The sequence below is a fragment of the Alligator mississippiensis genome, chromosome 3, assembly GCF_030867095.1.
Source record: "Alligator mississippiensis isolate rAllMis1 chromosome 3, rAllMis1, whole genome shotgun sequence".
Taxonomy (NCBI): domain Eukaryota; kingdom Metazoa; phylum Chordata; order Crocodylia; family Alligatoridae; genus Alligator; species Alligator mississippiensis.
Genome location: NC_081826.1, coordinates 72527323 through 72547066, shown reverse-complemented (window position 1 = coordinate 72547066; position 19744 = coordinate 72527323). Strand labels below are relative to the sequence as shown.

Here is a 19744-nt window from a genome sequence, read left to right as displayed (position 1 = left end):
CACAGCATTGTAGTGGGAGCTCACAATTAGTGTATTGTGTCATGATTGCCAAGCGTTTTTTTGGAATTGGTGTTTTCCAGGATAGAGTCCTCCATCCTAAGTGTTACATGCATCCTTTGTTTCTAAATGTATGATCTTACATAAGGATATTTTTACTTTCTCTCAGTATTCAAAGAAACTTAGATTTCTCTGTCCTGTCTTTGTCTACCCTTCCCTTCTTTTTGTGTCATCTGTATGTCTGTTTTCTTTCAAGTAACTAATGGCTATGTTAAATAGGAATTACTCCCTGTGGGAACCCACTACAAATACTCCTGTTAGAGAAGATTCTCCATTTACAGTTGCATTTTGAAATACACCCCTTAGTCATCTTTTTACTTATTTATCCAACCATATTGATTTTATATTAGTATCCTAAACAAAATGTGATGTCATGCCAAGTCAAACACCTTACTGATATCACAGTATATTGTATCAATGCCATCAACTTTTATCAATCAAACCTTCAATGTCATCAAATTAGTTTGACAAGATCTGTTTTCAAATGTGTATTGACAGGCACAATTTGTTTTATATTTCTTTAATTTTTTAATCAAATCCCTTAAGAGTCATTACTCTTTCATTACTTTGCTTGGGATTGATTTCAGGCTGAAGGTCAATAATTACCCATGTAACCCCTTTACCTTTGTTAAATATTAATACAAATTTAGTTTTTTCTTGTCCTGTGGATCTTCCCCTACATTCCAAGATTTATGGGAAAAAATGTTGTCGGTAACTATACGGGGAGCTCATTAGCCAGCTCTCTTAAAACTCATGACTGCAAGTTATCTAGATCTGCCTGTTGTATATCATACTGAATTCTTGCTGAAAATACTTTTCATCGTCATCCTATAGGAATAGGAAATCAGATTGTGCTTGAAAAGTTCTAAATTTTCATTCACATTTTTCTTTGAAAATTATTTTTCCAAGCTGATTTGACTCATAATCATTTCAACTTTGTGAAACTGTCCCTTTTAAAGCACCACATTATCTGTTACTGACTTGGAATGTATTCTTTTTTTACATAACTAAGTATTCAAGTCATGATCACATGTACATAAACAGCCATTAATTTTAGTTCAGTGATTGATTCTTTTGTATCTGTCAAGATGAGATCTAATATAGAATGCCCTCATTCTTATATGTCATTCTTATATGTCCCAATTCTATGCCTTCCCCCCCCCCCCCCCGATGAAACTTTTTTGATTTAGGAGATTGTCATCTGTATTATTCAGAGATTCCTAGAGAGGCAATATGAAGTCTCCAACACATATCACTCATACTGAAGTTCCTGTGATAATTCAGCTTTTTCACTTACTTTATAGATAGATGCTAAGGAGCTAGTTAACCTGCTTTCTCCAACTTGAACCTCAAATCTTGTCATTTGTCTCTCAGAATACTGATCCATAAACATTGATTTGCTTTCAAGTTGTCAGTGATTCCAGAAACCAGTAACACTGGAGTACCATCTTCTTTCCCACTTTACCAAGTCAATTCTTCCTAATTAATTGTAACTGCTGCTTTTAGCATACAGTCAGACAAGTCTTCCCACCAGTGAGGGCAAAAATGTCAAACCCAATCACCCCTATGGGCTGGGTCCAGTCCATGGGGCTCATCACAGGCTGGATCTGGCCTGTGATGAGCCTTGTGGGCATTTTGGATCCACAGAGATAAACTGAAAGACTTTGCAGTAGATGCCAGATTTGTTTGAATCTCACTTTGTGAGCCTTTTAACTCTTAAGTTTTGATGTCTTCTTTATACTGTAATGTGTATTTATAGGTGTGGATACAAAAGGTACAAATGATAGAAGTAATCACAGCATTAAAGATATTGTAAAGGTTAGGAATTTGGTCTTTTGTTTAGTTCTTTATTTTACTAAATTCATTTTACTTATACAAAACTGCATGCCAGGGCTTAACTTAGTTGGATTGCTGTTGCTGCCACTTACTGCAATGTGGCACAATTCCTTCAAAAACTTCATTATATCATAAAAATATTGTTTAAAAAAATCAGATCCAGTGAATTCATATCAAGGTTCAGGGGTGGCACTGCTTGTTTCCTAGCTAGCTATCTTTTTTTTCTGCTTATGGATTCCTCCACCCCACTAGTTTTGTTGCAGATAGATGAACTGTGATAATGACAGGGAGAAAGAAACCCCTACTTGCATATTCATTGCCATTTAAACTATTTTAATGTTTTGCATATTGAAAGATAAACATTTTAAAGCAATTTTGAATAAGAAATGAACACAAAACAAGATCAAGATTACAGGCACATGTAAACATTGTGGGAATTCATGTACGGATTTCCTTGATAAAAGAGATCTTAGGGAAAATTGTACAAAGTACAGACTGAGAACCTGAAAAGAGAAAGATTAGCAAGGACTAATCTTTCTCTTGTGTCTCCTGCTTTTACGAGTATTTCCAGCCTCTGCTCTTTTGAGCCCCTGGCTCAAAATGTAAGGGCCTAACTTTGATTTGCTTGACACTGATAACATTCTGATTACTTCAGTGAATCCCCTCTATTTAAAAGAAAGATCTGAATAATCAGACCTTAAATCAATGGATTTACAAAAATGGTTCCTTATCCCCAGCTCTTTCTCTATTGAAAACCTATTTAAATCACAGTGCATGCAGGTTTTCAAATTTAAGCATATGGTCTGCCTTGACCTGCCATTTTCACTTCTGCTGTGGGAATATTTTCATTAAGCAACCATCAAATTTGAAATACAGAGAACATATAATGATTGACTTTTATAGAAGTAAACGTTGCGCTGAGACTTTATTTAAAAGAGGCTGCTAGTGTAACAGCTATTGATGCTGATACAGACAGTGATAAATCTTCCAGTGTTGACACCAATGATTTTGGATGTAGTCAGGATTTTTTGCTGTGGAAGATGCAGATTCTCACCCAGTGAAAAAGACACCAGGGCAACCCCAGCGAGTCTAAACCGTGGGCCTGGTGCAGCTGAATGCTGCACACTGGCTGCAGCAACCCCATGCCATGGGCTCCATGGGAGTTGCCTTTGGTGCTTTGTTTGCTCCCCACCCTCCTTTCCCACATTTACTAGTGGGTGAGGACCTGAGCCCCCTGGGATAAAAATCATGGGAGGGGGGGAGGGGTTCCATTCTGCTAGACCCTCCCACTCGCCCCCTACTTTATTGGGTGCAGGGCTGTCCAGCTTCTACTGCTGGGCTGCACCTGCCATTACAAAAACTTCTGGAGGCTGGAGGGCATTTTGCTGCCCCCTGCTCCAGATGATATGTGGTGAGCTTGCTCTTCAGCTGCAGCAGCAGCTGTCACCAGAATATGGATAGAGCTGAGGCAGGTGAGACAGTCACCTCCGCTCCCCTGGTTCTGCAGCGTTGGCGCTGTCCAGGGTGCTGCAAGGGCTCACTATGACCGAGTCGTTTGGGGTTATAAAGTAAAGAATAATCTTTAAATATATGTCCCAGGATAAAACAGCTGCATATAAAGGGGATCTTCAAAGGGATTTGAAAAAAATAAGGTTTCTGCCCTTTTCGTGAGTTTACAGTTATTAAAAGAGGTCTGGAAGAGTGGTTAACTCCCTGTTTGTGAAGGAGTTTGTGTCCATTTTCTTTCAATCTGAAAAGAAGGAATATCTGTCAGTCTTTCCTAATTAGAGGGAAGAACTTTTTCTGGGTCTGAGAGTGTATACTGTCATCTCTCACTCTTTAGCAAAAGCTTGCTCCCTTCAGATTTGCAACTGAAGTTAAATAGGATTGTGTGTGTTCAAACAGTTTTGCTCTGTGAATGTGCCAAGAAAATTGAGTATAAATTCTGCTAAATAGATATCAAGTCTTGTTTCTTAAGGCTTACAGGACCTTTTCCCATTCCAATTGGGGTTTTAAATATATAGGTAAATTCAGTTAGTATTTTACTGGGAAAAACGAACGGAAAAAGTTAATTAATAAAATTCCATAGACCTCCTTATTTCCTGTTCTTATACTCTCTCTCCCTTCCCCTCGCCCATTCTGTACTCCTTACAGAAGAATCATGTCTCTTGTGATTTAAACAATCCTTTTTTCCCTGTTCAAATCCAGGAATAGAAATGATGCCATGTGATAATAGGACACCAATCACATTTTTTAAATATATAATAGCCAAATGGACATTTGCAATGAGTGGCTCATGACGAATACATAGGCTGAAATGAATCTACACCGAATGTTTGCTGAACAATTGTGAATAGAGACTAAGTTCCTTAACATTCTAATTAAATGCATATCACAGGCTGTTTGCAAACAGTTTGTGAACAAAAAAACTGGATAAAATTTGCCAAATGAACTGTCTCCAGTAAATTGTTCACCCAGCTCTAATAATTATAGTTGCTGCCCTGTTTTCCTTGCTTTTAATTTGCCTTTTGACTATAATTAAGCTCATCTTGCCTTTTAAGCTTTTAAAAGTGTACATTAAAGAAGAATGCAGTCTTGTCTGTGAGGAGGGCTTACTCTGCCTCTTATAACTCTAAAAGTAGCTACTCAGCCCACAGTTCATTAGATATCTGAATCTCTCCTAGATCCAACCAATTCCTGAGGTTTGGTGTGCTTTAATATAGGTACATATTAATATAATGACATCAGGTTTACAAGAAAAACATTATGAGATACCAGAACTAATACAAAAATTTACTTCAGAGTTTTCAGATGGGGTTATTCACTCATAAAAAAGGAAAAATAGGGAAAAGGAGAGTTAATTTAGAAATAAATTGCATAAGCCAGTGGTGCCCAACCTTTTCGCCCCATGGGCCAAATTGGCAGTGACAGGTCCAGGCACAGGCTGAATCCAGCTTTTGGGCTTGATCTGGCATGCAGGATCAACAGGTAGGGCCCCGGTCCAATCCTGATCCATCTGCTGGTGAGGGTGGGAATGGCCTGGTCCCCATTTGGATGCTTGGTGGTGGGATAGGGAAGATCAGACTCAATCCAGACATGAGAGGAGGGGGTGGGGCAGAGTGACCCTAACCTGGATGCACAAGTGAGGGGGAAGGGTGAGTAAGCCAGCCCAATTTGGATGTGGAATAGGTATGGGGGGAGGGTGTGGGGGGCAGGGTGGAGCAGCCCTGGTCCGGACATGTGGCAGGGGCAGTGCAACCCAGACCGTATCTGGATGCCTGGGGAATGGATGTGGTAGAGTGGCCCCTATCTGGGCACATAGGAGGTCAGGGAGCTGTCCGACTCAATACAGACATGTGGAGGTGGACCCAACCTAGTGGCGTGGGCTGGACTGGGCTGGACCTAGCCATGCAGAGCTTCCCCCACTCTCTAGCTGCCAATTCTTCCAACCCTTGGGGATTCCTGTGGGCCAGATGTCATGGCTCCATAAGCCAAATCTGGAAGTTCAGCACCCCTAGTATTAATTAGTAAGTGATCTTACCCCTAGTAAGTGATTCATTTATATTTCTCTGATTCGTTAGTGTTAGTGTCAGAGTAGTTCCTTTAAATTACACCCCCAATCATGGAAAAAATTCCTTATGTGAATTTGTGGGACTAATAATGTACTCAGTGGGTGTGTCTACCTGTGCTATTAATGCACAGTAAAATTACTGCACATTAAAAAAGGTTGCAGTAAATTGACCCCAGGAAAGGGTCTATATGTGCACTGGCCTGAGGGAAAATGTGCAGTTGAGACCAGGGATGTTCCTGCCACCCTGCCCTGCTCTGCCACATTGCAGCATGCAGGGGGAGCTCCAGGCTCCCCGGGGTGCCATCCCAGGGCTAGCAGTGGACACGGGGCTGGTCCCAATCCCCATGTGGGAGAGGGGAAGTGTTGTCCCAGCAGCTGGTATTGCTGCATCTCAGCCATGTGGGGATTGGACCCAATCCACATGGGGCCAGGGGAGGCATCCCTGCCCAGCGGGGATTCTGTCTGGCAGCCACATGGAGATCAGGAGGGGCCCAGTCCCCATGTGGCTGTCTCCACCAGGCAGGAAAAACTCTCACAGCTAAGTGGGTATGCTTCTGGTTGGGATGCAGCAGCCCCAGCTACTAGGACATCTCTCCCAGCCATGTGGGGATCAGGATGGTCCCAATCCCCATGTGGTGGGGAGACAGCTGTCCCTGCAGCCAGTACAGCTCCCTTCCACACAGGGTTTAGCTAGTCAAGAGTGGGTCCCCTGCTGCCTAGGCTGACTGGGAGCAAATTGCTCCCTGCCAGCATCTACATGTGTGCTACTGCACAGTAGCTAATGAGCAATTCATCTTCTACCTGTATTTTCAGGTAGTGTGTGTGTGTGTGTGTGTGTGTGTAATATATATATATATATATATAATATGGTAGGGCTGCTAAGTGGGGGGTGGGGGGAGGATCTTGGGCACTTGGTGAGGGAAGCAAAAGGGTTCTCTCTGTGCGGGACTTGAAACAGCAGGTGCAGGGTTTCACGTGTGGCATGGCAGGAGGCACAATTGTTGGGATCATGGATTGAATTTCATGGGACTATTAAATGAGCTTGTGTCAGGGGCTTGAGTGGCCTAATAGGTGAAAAAGGATCTAAGTATATATTCTGGTCTTAGGTCCCCACCAAGTTTTTTTTCCCAAGCAGGCAACAATCATGTCTTGGCTGAGCTTAAGAAAACACAACTATCCTAGTGCCACTTTAACACTTTCTTCTTTAATCTCGCTGCTACTACACATGATCAGCTTGTTGTTCTCATTTCATTCCTTTCACACAATGAAACATCACCTTAATGTAGAAGTGATGGTTAAATCATACACCATACCAGCCTTTGAATTATTCTGCTTTTTATCCAAAGAATGTACTGACTAATTCAGTGACAGGTTGGTGTTTATTTTTAGGAGACTATTAAAGGTGTCATTTTTGCCTCTCTCTCTCTCACAGGCACACATGCACATACACACACTAATGAACCATTAAAAGAGAGAGAGATGAAAGACATCCTGTCAAAAACGAAGTTGAAAATGTGGGCTTTGAACTTCTTCTTTGTTTTGCTTGCTATCTTTTGTAGCAGTTTGTTATCTGCAGCCAGGTGGCAGAAGTTTGGCCGGAGGTTGTAACACACATGAGGTCTCTTGTTGAGTTTCAAATTGTTCATGGGCCTGCTAATGAGTCATATCTTTCATGTAGCTTCAGATGCTGGTAATGGCACAAGAGAAAAAGAGGGCTACTTTTCCTCTGCTTTGCTTTTGTGGGAATAGTTTCCTAGTTTTTCTACTCTTCCTTCATGTCTTCGGGACCAGTGAAATGTACCACATGTTCTAGCTGATTATTATCGTCCAGTCATCTCAGAGTGAGAAATCTTTAGGCCTTAGTTCATGGTAGAAATTGATTCATGGTATGTTTTTTACCAAGTTAGATAGATCACAGTGAAGTCAGATGATCATCCAGAAATAAAAAAGGATGTGTTAGGTACCTTTGCTAAGACAGGTGATCTCAGCTTCACGCTGAGATAATGGATATAAGACGCATAATCAGCAAAAATCACACATCGTAAAAATAACTGATGACCTAACCAATACATTTCTCCATTCATGGATCTTATTCATGACTGTTCCTTTACTGTTTTTAGCATTTCTTCAAAGATTTTGGACTTCTTACTGACAATGAATTGGGAGAGCTAATTTCATTAATCATTTGTTCAGATGCCTTTTGACCTAAAAACACAAACTGATTTTTTAATTAGAATATTTATTAGAATCCCACTCAGAAATAAACAATTAACATTTTCCCATGTTCAGTTCATGTCTGAACCTCTGTGCCCCCCATGTATTAGACAGAGGATAGCCACACCCCATTCAAAATCTCAATTACTTCCCATTCCCTTACTCTGACAATTTTTTCTCCTAAAACATGAATCATGGGGTGTATTTTTTTCCATAGCCAGACATCTTCAGAATGACACCTTCAGAAACCATTAAGTTAGAGTTAGGAAGGAAAGCCTTTACACTTAGGGGTGGCAATCAATTACATGATCAATTTGGGAAAGCTGATGTGTTTTGGCCATAAAAAAATTATTTGAGGGACTTCTAGTTCATGAAAGAAATTGTTTTTCCCAAGTCCTGAAATCTCCGATTCTATTATTTTTGCACTAAATTGGCATGAAAACCAGGTGTGTTTATTCTTTCCTCTTAGCAATATTTCATCTTGGTTTGGGGTCTGAAGCTGATTATTTGCTAATTTTGAATCTTTCAGGTGGATGTTTTTCAAGTGGAAGCAGTAGATCTTGGATCCCTACAAGAGCTGGTTGTAGAAAAAGGGAAAGGCTCAGATTGGCAGCTGGAGAAGATTATTGTTAAAGAGCCAACATTTTCTGGGACAGAAACACTGTTTATGGCTCAAATATGGCTAAAAGACAGAAAGGAGGGGAAAAAGTTGACCTCAGTAACTCTGAATGCTACAGGTCAAAATTATTTTAGAAATATATTATTTATTAAGAGATGTGTTGACAACTATATTTTTTTTTACTATAAATGGGTTATACTATAAGATACTTCAGTGTGTTGCTGTAATTAAACAGGAATTACAGTCTCTGAACACTGATGAGCTTTAGTACTATTTAGTAACCAGTACTGCAAGGAGACAATCAGGGCTCTGTTATTTCAGATTTATTTTGGCACAAAATGAGAACAAAATTTCTACATAACTTGCTGTCTCTCTAAGCCTGTTTTGTCATTTATGAAAAGCTACTGCTTTTCAAGATTGTTTTTAATTCCTACAAGGTTTAAATCCTCTGCTGTTTTGCCAGGCCTGGTTAGAGAGAGATTGCTAGTTTGCTTCACTATGTTCAAGCTGTAGGGAAAAGTATCTCTGTAGTCTTCAAGATAGCAATCTAACATTCTGGCCTCTATACTGCATTGCCATGAAAGCATATACTGTATACAGTACTGTGTATTTAGCCAGCACCTATGCTGCAATCAGCAGTAATCTTCAGATGGTGGCTAAAAAACAGTTATTTACTAGAATAAAGAAACTTGTCCTGAAGGTAAGCAATAATCTAGCATAAACCATACCAGTAATATCTCTGCTCACCATAGCTCTATTAGCCAGGGCAAGATGTTACCTAATAATCCAGATTTTGAAAAGAAATCAAAACAAAATGTTAACCATATAAAAGCCTGTAGATTTTATGGCTTTTTGAACTTTTATTTTTGGGGAAAAATACTTGAAATAGTCTTCACAAAATCCTTTGTATGGGGTATTTGCATACTTCTAAAAGAATACACGTTTTTCATTTGCTTCATAGAAAAAATAATTGTATTTTTTTTAAAGCAATTATGGCCTGTCCAAAATATAGTGAGGTCAAAAGGAGGATTCCCAGCTTAGGTTCAGGCCCTTGCATCTAATGATTTAAGCAATCATGGTCCAATCCAACTCCTTTCAAGTTAATGGGAATTGATTTCAGCGATAGCAGGACCAGTCCCTAAGATCATCTTTAAACACAGCTGATCAATTGCCCAAAAGCAATGTGAGCAGTCATTACGTAAAGGAAGTATAAATTATTTAACTGTGAAAAATAGTTGAGCATTCAGATCACAACCACTTAGCAGAACTGTGCTTGTTGTAAACACACCTTATTAGATGAAACAATATCTAGGATGGGAAGCTTAAGGAGATAATGGCATTGCAATGTTTTAGTCAAATCTTTAATCCAAATGATGAAGTACTTACTACAGATGAATCCAGACATTCATTATAATTTAGACACTGTTTTACAAACACATTAATTTTCTCTTCAATCTTTTTTTTTTTTCAATTAGAAATTCGGGAAAAGAGGAGCACAGCTGCCTCAACATTAGGATACCAGCAAATGAAATCAGGTAGCTCTCATGCCACTACGCACAATATTGAATTAATCAATTTGAAAACAATATTATGAAAACATTTTCATCATAAACTTACAATTACATCTTCCAGTGTTAGTAAAATTATTCATCTTGTAATATTAAGAAATGAAAATAAGCCTAGATATATATTAGCTGTTCAAAACAGCTGAATACTTATGTATTATGATTCCCAGTTAAACTAAAAATAAATGTCTCTCTTATGAATTTTATCTTGAAATCTGGGTTAACATGTGAAAGAAGGAACATATTTTAATCATTCTTCCCTTTCTGATGCTTCATATTTCATTTGTTCAGAAGGCACATGGAAGATTTTTTTCATGCAGCTTCATGATAAAACAACAGAAGGATCTGAAGAGTTAATAAAGAAAATCTCTGCATTGGTTATGGTTTTTTATGGAAGCAATGGCAAATCAAATCCAATTTCCATGGAAAACAAAGTGGAACATGAAGCTGAGGACCAAATAACATATGATGTAAAATACTATCTATATTTTTACTATCTACCTTTTTAACATCCAATTTCATAAGCAGATGCTGTTTGCATAAAAATAGAAAATAGATACTGTTATATTTCAACTTAAGAACCAATTTTGCATCCTTTCCAGTAGTCAAGAAAGCAGAAATGGACCTTTTAGTTATATAACCTATTTCATTTGTAATATTTTTATGCTGTCATGGCTTATTGTGACCAAACCTGTTTCGTTTGTTTTTTATTTCTGGTTTGGTTTTTTTGTTGTTTTTTGGGGGGCAGGTTGTCAGCAAATAGGTATAGTTGATGATGCAAATGTATGTAATTTGTATTGACATTCAATATTCACTTTTCCAAGCCAGTACAGTATGTACATTCAGGTTAAGTCTAGACTCACTTGTAAAAATTAAAAAGAATTATAATGAATACCACTGCAGTATAAAGCTGGTGTTTCCCAAAGCTCTCACCATTAGTAAAATTTTGGGGAGTTTTACTAGGAACATCAGTAGGAGCAGGAGATTGGACAGGATTAACCAGTTTGGAATATCCAACTTATTTTTAACCAGTTGTGTGATGCTGAATGCTAACAGATTGATTTGTTGTTTCCTAGGTGTATTTCCCTTCTGATTTGGGAATGCTTTATAAAGTGAGACTTGGGCTTCAGGGCTGGGAAAATAACACATCCCAGTTGTTTCTACGTCAGTTTAAAATGCAGAACACAAAAACCCTGGATACTTTCAGTCTCACTATAAATAAAACACTTCCTGTTTCTCTTAATGGAGACAGATGGATTGAGCTCCCTATAGAGTGGCCATTAAAAGATGCACTTTCTGGTAGGTATAAATCTACATTAAAGTAGTAGAATGGTCCAGAAGGTTAACATGTTCTAATATAACAGCTGAAGTCTTTATCGAACAAAATGTTTCATTGTCCATACTTAATGTTTCATAAAATCTAGGTAAGAATTCAAATGTGCCTGTAAGGGTAAACATTGTTCATTTGACTTAATTTTTGTATCCTAAAATATGCAACACAAATGTATTGTACACAAACAGTATGAACTGCATAGAACAGTGTTAGCAAATGCTCTTCTCTTTTGTTACATTTCCATTCAGTCTCCAGATGCTGATTTTTATAACAGTACTTATTACCACTCACCTTCTAATAAGTGATTTTTTTTAACAAACAATTATGCTTGTTAAAAATTAGTTCAAAGATTGTCCTATAGATGTCATCTTTTTTTTCTTAGCAAGGCATAAGGATCTGGAACAGTCTTTCTTATTTTTCACCTTGCACCGTTCTTGTTTTTTGTGAGAAAGGTAGAAGGCAGAGTGGGGTGCCATCTTAAAAGACTGATTTTTAGCCTTCTGCCAGGCTTTAGACTATCATGGCTAACTAGCTCTCTCAACTAGTGAAAAAGTAAACTACACTAACTTAGCACCATAAACTCTTAGCCTAACAAACAGGCCAAATTAAGGGTTTTATTAAAAATAAACTTACAACTTTTTTAAAAGTGAAGGGTCTTTTTAAAAACTTAATCTTTAATCAATTTGCAGCTGTGTGTTACTCAGAAAAACACCCATTCACATAAACATGGATAACAAAGTATGCTTACCAAAGACTTAGTCCAAAGGCAAATGAAATCAGTGCTAGTCTTTCCCTGGAGCACAACCCAGGTTGCACAAGATGAGCAAGATGTCTCAGTTCAAGTAGTCTTGGTATTACTATTCTTTTTGTTTGTTGGTTTGACTAGCACAAAACATTTAAATTCATAATCAGGGCTACTGTTTCCAGTTGTCTGCAGAACTGTGTACCATGATTGCAGTATGGGGACAATAGTGTTAAAAATTAGATTGAGTTTTACTGACACATGCATGTATATTTGTATACAGCTATATCCATGTACACACACATTGAGTGTAATGCGATATGGTCTGATGGACTTTAGACTTGGTTTTGTTTCTGGTTCTGCCACTAATCTGTTGATGTTCTTTGGCAAATAATTTCAGCTCTCTGTGCCTCAGTTTCCCCATTTGTCATTTGTAGATAATGATACTTTCCTCCTTTATAAAGTGCTTTGAACTCTGCTAGTGTGAGATGCCATGCAAAATGTAGGTATTAATATAATATAATGGAAAATAATATATCTATTCACTCTGGGCCAGATTCTATTACACCTGTTAGGCATGTAAGTGTTCTTAGATGCCTAAGTTTGAGCTTCTTCCACCTGGATCAAGTCTGTGAAAAACTAATAATATAACAGGCCCTCCTCTTCTTCTTCCTCCTTACTGCCTTTTTTACTCAATTTTCATGGCAAGATGATAGCAGGTTATGAAAGCAAATGTATTAATGGAATTTTAGGGACTCAGACATGGTGGAACAAAATTGCAGTTAAATCCATCTACCAGTGGATGCCTAATAGGTGGGATAGGACCTGGCCCTATGTGTACATATAGTATTTGTAACAGTAACATGTTGCTTGATAACCAGAGATCCTGGATTAAGTTACAGTTTTCTCTGGTTAAAAATCACAAATTCACTGATTAACTCCCCTGCACCCCCTCCACCCCTGCCCCAAATCCACACTTAGAATGAAACACCTATATTGATATATATATATATATATCAATTGAACACAGCGTTTTATTGATATATTTACAAGTTTAAAGTGAGTTGGAAGCCTTCTAGTGCCTCAATCACTATAATAAAATAAATTCTAAGTACCTATACATTTTGGTATTTGATTTTGGGGTTTTTTTCATGGAAAATTAGAGCTCCCCCTGCCCCGTAGCTTACCAGGATGTAGGTCCAGGCCTCTTGCTCCCCACCTACAGCCCTCCCAGCCCTGCATCTGCGGTGGGTAGCCTGCCCCTGCCCCCATCCCATGCGCAGATCTGGGGACACGTCCCCCCTTCCTCCACAGGAGTGTATGCAGCAATGGGGAGCCAGCTCCCCAACTCACCCCCCGGACAAACCTCCCATGGGTCTGTCCCACTCCCCACCGGGGCCCTGCGGTCTCACAAGGCACTAGGCACCAGGACCCAAGCCCCAAGCACCATCCAACTGGGCATCAGCAGTAGCCCCAGCACTGCCCAGCTCCCTTGCTCCCTCCTTGTGGGTGCCTCAATTCCCCCTTCTCCCAGACTTACCTGTGGGAGATGCTCTCCAGGCTGCCTGTCAGCCATGTGCGTGTGTGAATGTGCACATGGTACCCCCTGCCTGACCACCCTCCTCCCACTCCCCACAGCCCCTTGCAGGCTGGAACTCTGCCAGCCTGCAAAGAGCACTATGCAAAAGTGGAAATCTGTGTGTTTCTCCATTAAAATGAAAAATCTGCATTTTTCTTGATTCAAAGGGAAAATATGCACTTTTTTTCCATTTTTTTCATGGGAAATGGAAAACCCAGATCCCTGTTGATAACTCTAGGTAAGATCTGCATTTCATTTGTATCTTATCTTTCTGTGCATATGCTTCTGAAATCTTCAAGGAGGGATTTGTAACTACATCTTGTAATCACAGTGAAGCAGAGAACTAAGACAGTGTGAAGCACATTCCCCAATTCTTTCCTTTTTTATGTCCAAGAAGACTTTAAGCAGATCGATAGCAGGTGGTACACTTGGAGTTCAAAGTTATCCTTCTTGCACAGTTATACAGTGTTCATTTGTTCAAAAAGCCCTACTGCTGTCACTTTAAATCACATTTATGTTTCTCCTTCTTTTTTCATTAACTTTGTTTAAAGAAAAGGGCAAAACCAGGATGGCATTACTTTAATTGGGGAGCAATTAATTATAATTCCTTTAAAAAGAAAAACTACATACTCTTAAGTCCAAAATACAGTTCAGCATTGTATCAACATTGATCTAAATGCTTTTGCTATCATTTTACAAACAGTGAAGTAAATGCTATCAAAATATTCCTCAGTTCTACTTAAGCAATAAAATACAACACGGCATGAGATATGGATATCCTCTGGATGTGGCATAACTATGAAGTGGATGCCAGGTGTTGACTGGGATGGCAAAATGCAGATACATAGTAATCAGTACCACATGAGAAGTTGTAATATTCTAGTCCAAAACAAGCTTTTGTGCATTTTATATGCAGCTGCATGCTGAACATACAGTAAACCTGCTTTTGTACTGCAGCATCTTCTTCAGAGGTCCCTGTGTTCTACTGGAACACCCAGGGATGGAGCACCGGTGCCCTCCCTAATGCATTGAGCTGCACTGCAGATGAATTTTATACCACATTTCAAACATACTAGACAGAGCAATAAACCAGTGGAAACAAGAAAGAAAAGAAAATGTTAAACTGTGTTTAATTGCAGATTATTTTCATTTTCAAATAGAGACATAAGTTCCATTCAGATTAGGAAATACTTAGAGTAATAGAAAATATTTACATGTATTTATATAATTTACTGTATGTCACTCATTCTTTTCAGCCTCCCTGCCTTTCATTGTTCCCCTTTCTAATCTATTTAACATGCTAAACTGAAAAAGAACTGAAAAGAAACAGGCAATCCTGTCACAACCACAAAGCATACAGTATCCTAACCTGCCATAGGTAAACACAGGGACCAATTATGGCCAATGTCCTGCTGATGCAAGCCTATTGTTAAAATACGCTCAAGAGATCCCAGGAAGAGGGCCATGGCCTACCCTACAGAGGAAGGCAACCCCCGCATAATCCATACTGGTCTGATCATGGGATATAATTCCTTCCTGACCCTAAATATGGTGATTGATCTGCCTGTGAGCAAGGGACTAGACTTTTGAGCTAGGAACTTCTGGGTTTGAGTCCCAGCAGGAGCACTGGCACACCCCAGTCAGTTTCCAGCCTTGGCTGCAGCCAGTGCTCAATGCTTCTGAGGAAGGCAACAAACCCTGGTAGCACTAGAAGGGGAAAATATCCCCCAAAAATCCCTCAAGCCCAGAAGCATGAGAAATACCCATAGTAGAACATAGGCATAGCTGCTCCTAGATTATCCCTCACCAATGCTTATTCAATTCTGGAGATGGAGAATCCACAACTTCCCTAGGTAGTCTATTTTCCAATCCCTCACTGTTCTAGCAGTGAATTTTTTTTTTTTTCTGAATCTAAACCTTGTTGGGCTTGCAATACTTAACAATCTAAACCAATCTAAACCTATCTTGCTGCAACCTCAAGTCATTGGTCTGTGTCCTGCTGTCTGCAGCCAAAGAGAAAAAGTGTTCTCCCTCAGCTTTATGGCAGTTCTTCAGATATCTCTATAATGTCCCCTCTTAGACACCTTTTCTGTAAGCAGAACAGGCCTATTCTGTTCAACTTCTTGTATGGCTTGCCTTCCAAGCCCTTTATCATTTTTGTCGCCTGTCGCTGAATGCTCTCTAACTTCTCCATGTCATTTTTAAAAAAGTGGAGCCCAAAACTATACACAGTATTCTCGATGAGGCCTAAACAGTGCTGAGTAAAGAGGCACTATCACCTCTTGTGCCTTGTACCTAGTGCTAATATTGATGTCGCTTGCAGCCCAAAACTGCTTTTGCCTTTTGTGCACCTGCATCATACCGTAGACTCATACTGAGTCTGTGATCCACTAAGACTCCTAGATCCTTTTTGTTGTGCTGTCACTCAGCCAAATGTCACTCATTCTGTATTTGTGTTGTTGATTATTCTTCTCAAGATGTAGCATCTTGTATTTGTCAGCACTGAACATCATCCTGTTAGCTCTAGCCCAGCTTTCCATTCTGTCAAGATTCTTCTAAATTGCACTCCTGTCCTCCAAAGTGTTCATGATCCTTCCAAGTTTTGTGTCATCTGCAGATTTGCTCAAGAAGCTCTCTATTACAGCATCCAAATCATTAAGTAACATGTTGAGCAAAACAGGACCCAGGAAAGACCCCTAAGGGCCTCCACTCAGAAGCTCTTACCATTCTGACATGGATCTATTTATAATTATCCTGTGATTGTGACTATCAAACCAGTTGTCTAGCCACCTTATAGTAGTTGTGTCCAGCCCACATTTCTTCAGTTTGTTTATGACACAGTTATATGGGACTTTATAGAAGCTCTTCTTGTTTTTAACCTCCCTCTGCAGGTGCAACTCCTTCTTTGTTTTGCTTTTCTGATTCTGTCCTGGCAAGTTCTTGCTGTTTCCAGTTATGATTCCTTGATGATCTGCCCATCTTTCCATTGCCTGTATACTTTCCTTTTGCATATGAGGAATCTTTGAAACGTCTCACGCAGCCACATTGGTGCTTTGCCATTCTCTTTGTTTCCATTGTATCAGAGAAGCTTCTTGCTGGGCTTGCAATACTGCATCCTTCAGAAGCCTCCAGCCCTCCTGGTCACCTTTATCTTTCAGTCTATCCTCCCCTGGCACTATGCACACTATCTCCTTAAGTCAGTTGAATTCACCATTTTGAAATAGTGTCTTAGTTCTGCTGACCTCATGCTTTCCCTGTATCAATATAATGAATTCCATCACACTGTGATCCAGTTATCCAAGTTTCCTATCACCTTCACATCCTCCATCAGTTCTTCCCTATTGTCCAGTACAAAATCCAAGCTAGATGATCTCCTAGGTATATCCTCAACTTTCTGGAAAATAAAGTTTAGAAGTTTAGAATTTACTCAAAAAATGAAGTCTCCCATCAGTACCATGTCATAACATTTGGATAATTTTGGTCACTTCTTTGAGGAGTGCCTCATCCACCTCTTCTTCCTGAGTTGGTAGCCTAAAATAAATTCCTGCCATTATACTGGTGTTGTATCTTTCACTTTTTCTCTTCACCCAAATACATTCTGATCTGTTACCTTCTTCCTCCTGAACCAGGGATCAAGTGTATATATTTTTGACATACAAGACAACACTGCCATCTTTTCTCCCAAAGCTGTCCTTCTGAAATACAGTGCAGCCTCTGTGTTGACGTTCCAGTCATAAGAGCTGTCCCACCAAGTTTCTGTGATACCAAACAGATCATAATTCTTTTCACAGACTATCACATTCAGTTATCTTGTTTTTTCCTATACTTCTCAAAGTTGTACACATACATCAGATATATTTTATATTCTTATCTACTCATTTCCCTTTTGCATCTATTGTTGCTGTCTTGTGGCTCTCTGACCCTTTCCTATAGTTGAGCTGCTTCTTACCCTCTGGATTGTTATCTCCCACCAAAGACTGGTGCATATTCACAAATCAGGCATCCCTACACTCAAGTGCTCTCAGGGGCTTGATCTGGTAGATGTGCTCACAGCACAACTAATGTGCGCAAGCACATGCATGCATGTGAGTGCGCACACACACACACACACACACTGAGTATAGCACAAAACTCAACAGCCAGAACCATTTTCATTCAAAAGCAAGGGAAGAGGGTGTGCCTATCTTTTATATAGCTAGTGGCTAGGGGACTCTCCCAAGTAAGCAGAAGACTCAGGTTCTTCTTCCACATTCCCTCTGCAGCCTAAGAAGGTTCAAAGCTACATTCCCACCTCATAGGTGAGTGCCCTATACACTCAGAAGTTAAGCTAGAGCAGGGGCACTCACTTCCCTATCAGGTAGGTGAAAGTGTCCCATCATGTTGGCAACATAATATGATTTCTTCATTTTATGCCTAAATTACTGTTTGTGCTGTTGCATTTCAGCAGACTTACATTGTTACAGTGTTAAATACCTGTAGAAATGCCTGTTTTATAGTAATGACATGGCATCTTTCCTTTTGTTCTTGCAGTGGTCACATATCATGTAACAGTATTTTCCAGCAAAGTTTTGAAAAAGAAAAGTGTAGTACAGGTGACACTGTGTGTACATGGAACCAATGGTGACACAGGGGACAGACCCCTTCTCCATCTGTTGCAGACTCCTAAGCAAGGAGAAGATAATGAGGTATTTAATCTCGAAGTTATCTTAAAATATTAAATGGTATAATACTGAAAAGTTATCTTGAAGTATTAAAGGTGTTTAATATATCTTAAAATGTAGCATTGGATAATGTTTTTACAGTCCTTTACAGTTCACATGGATGCTGTTGAATTGGGAGAACTGCACAAAGTTGTCCTTTCCATCCGCAGCAAAACAGGTAAATTACTTTGGCTAGATGTAAGCAATATACAGAGGTTACTGTTCCTGCAGTGGTTGCACAGACAAAACTCCTGTTGAATTCAGTGGGTTGCTCTAAGCCCTGAGGGCTTGTGTTCACTTTGATTTGTGATCTCCAGTGATGATCTCATGTAAGATGCATAAACAGTCTTTGAGACAATGAGTGGAACATGGGTGATTTCCCTTACCACTAAACTACAGAGTCATGGCTCTTTGTGTTCTCTGTTTCTCTGGCCGCATCTTGAATTGAACCAGTTAATCTCAATACATTTATTTAATTTTTAAATTGAATTGATGGTTAGGGCATTTACAGGGAGCTGGGATTTGTGGGTATGAATCCCACAACTCAAGCAAAGGAAACTCACATAGGTGTTCCAACTCCCAAATGAGTTGTCTGACAACTAGGCTGTTATATGAGGGGTGCTGCCAACTCCACCACCATCTCCTTAAAAGAAAGGTACAAACTCTTCTCTGTTTTGAAAGAAAATTTGTAGGCACCTGTCTTCAGGAGAAATTTCCAAGATATAGTTCCCAAAGGGAAGAAGGCATCTTTCTGTAGCCCTATGTAAGAAAGCTTAACCCTAGAGAGGGTTAAGACTTTATTCCTATCGTTTGCTATTAGTTAGCAAAGAGAGTTCATTAATGAATTTGTTAATTTTAGGACGCTCCTTGTTCTGTGTTTCCATTCTGAGATTCCTATAACACAGGGCTCTGGATTTCACTCTGAGGCTTTACATTTATAACTTAATTTTTTTAAGTCACTCTTGGATTAATGAGTTTAAGTGCTAAGCAGAGCTACTGATATAAGGAAAGACAGTTGGGTATAGTTTACGTGAATTTGGGACAAAGAAAGGGAAAATGTTTTTATTTGTTAAGGGCTAAACAAAGGCAGTAGACTCCAGCCTGTGAAATGGGCAGTATGTAGCTGCAGTAATGTAGGAGGAGCCCTAGGAAGGAACTGTGACTCAACACATGTTTGGCAAATTTCCCATGCCTCAGCAGTGCCAGTGCCATGGCAAGGAAGTTTGGTGCTCAGGGCTTGAGGGCAGTACTGCCAGGCATTTTAAGTTTACCATGTAGACATGGCCTCAGGGTATCCATCCTCCCTCTTCTGTCCTCTTACTATGAATTAAGTAAATTGCAACATCCCTTTTAGAGTATAGCTAAGTTTTTAGCCAGATCCTCTTATTGTTGCCTGACGATTAGAGCCAGCTACACCCTCTGTCAACCACTCACTTGCATGTGAGAGTGGTAGACATGCAGTCCCTGCTCTTCCCTTTCATACATACTCAGAGAACCTTAGTTCTCTGCATAGGACCTAGTAACAATC

The 19744-nt window shown here is 39.6% G+C and overlaps 1 protein-coding gene across 1 annotated transcript in view; it reads left to right on the top strand.

Annotated features, from left to right (window-relative positions):
• Positions 1-19744, top strand: part of RP1 (RP1 axonemal microtubule associated) — a 354720-nt gene that overhangs the window by 318388 nt on the left and 16588 nt on the right. The window contains exons 50-55 of the mRNA XM_059724092.1: positions 8208-8415; positions 9773-9832; positions 10154-10332; positions 10939-11161; positions 18047-18201; positions 18319-18394. Coding sequence (XP_059580075.1) covers positions 8208-8415; positions 9773-9832; positions 10154-10332; positions 10939-11161; positions 18047-18201; positions 18319-18394 — 901 coding nt within the window. The remainder of the gene's footprint in view (positions 1-8207; positions 8416-9772; positions 9833-10153; positions 10333-10938; positions 11162-18046; positions 18202-18318; positions 18395-19744) is intronic.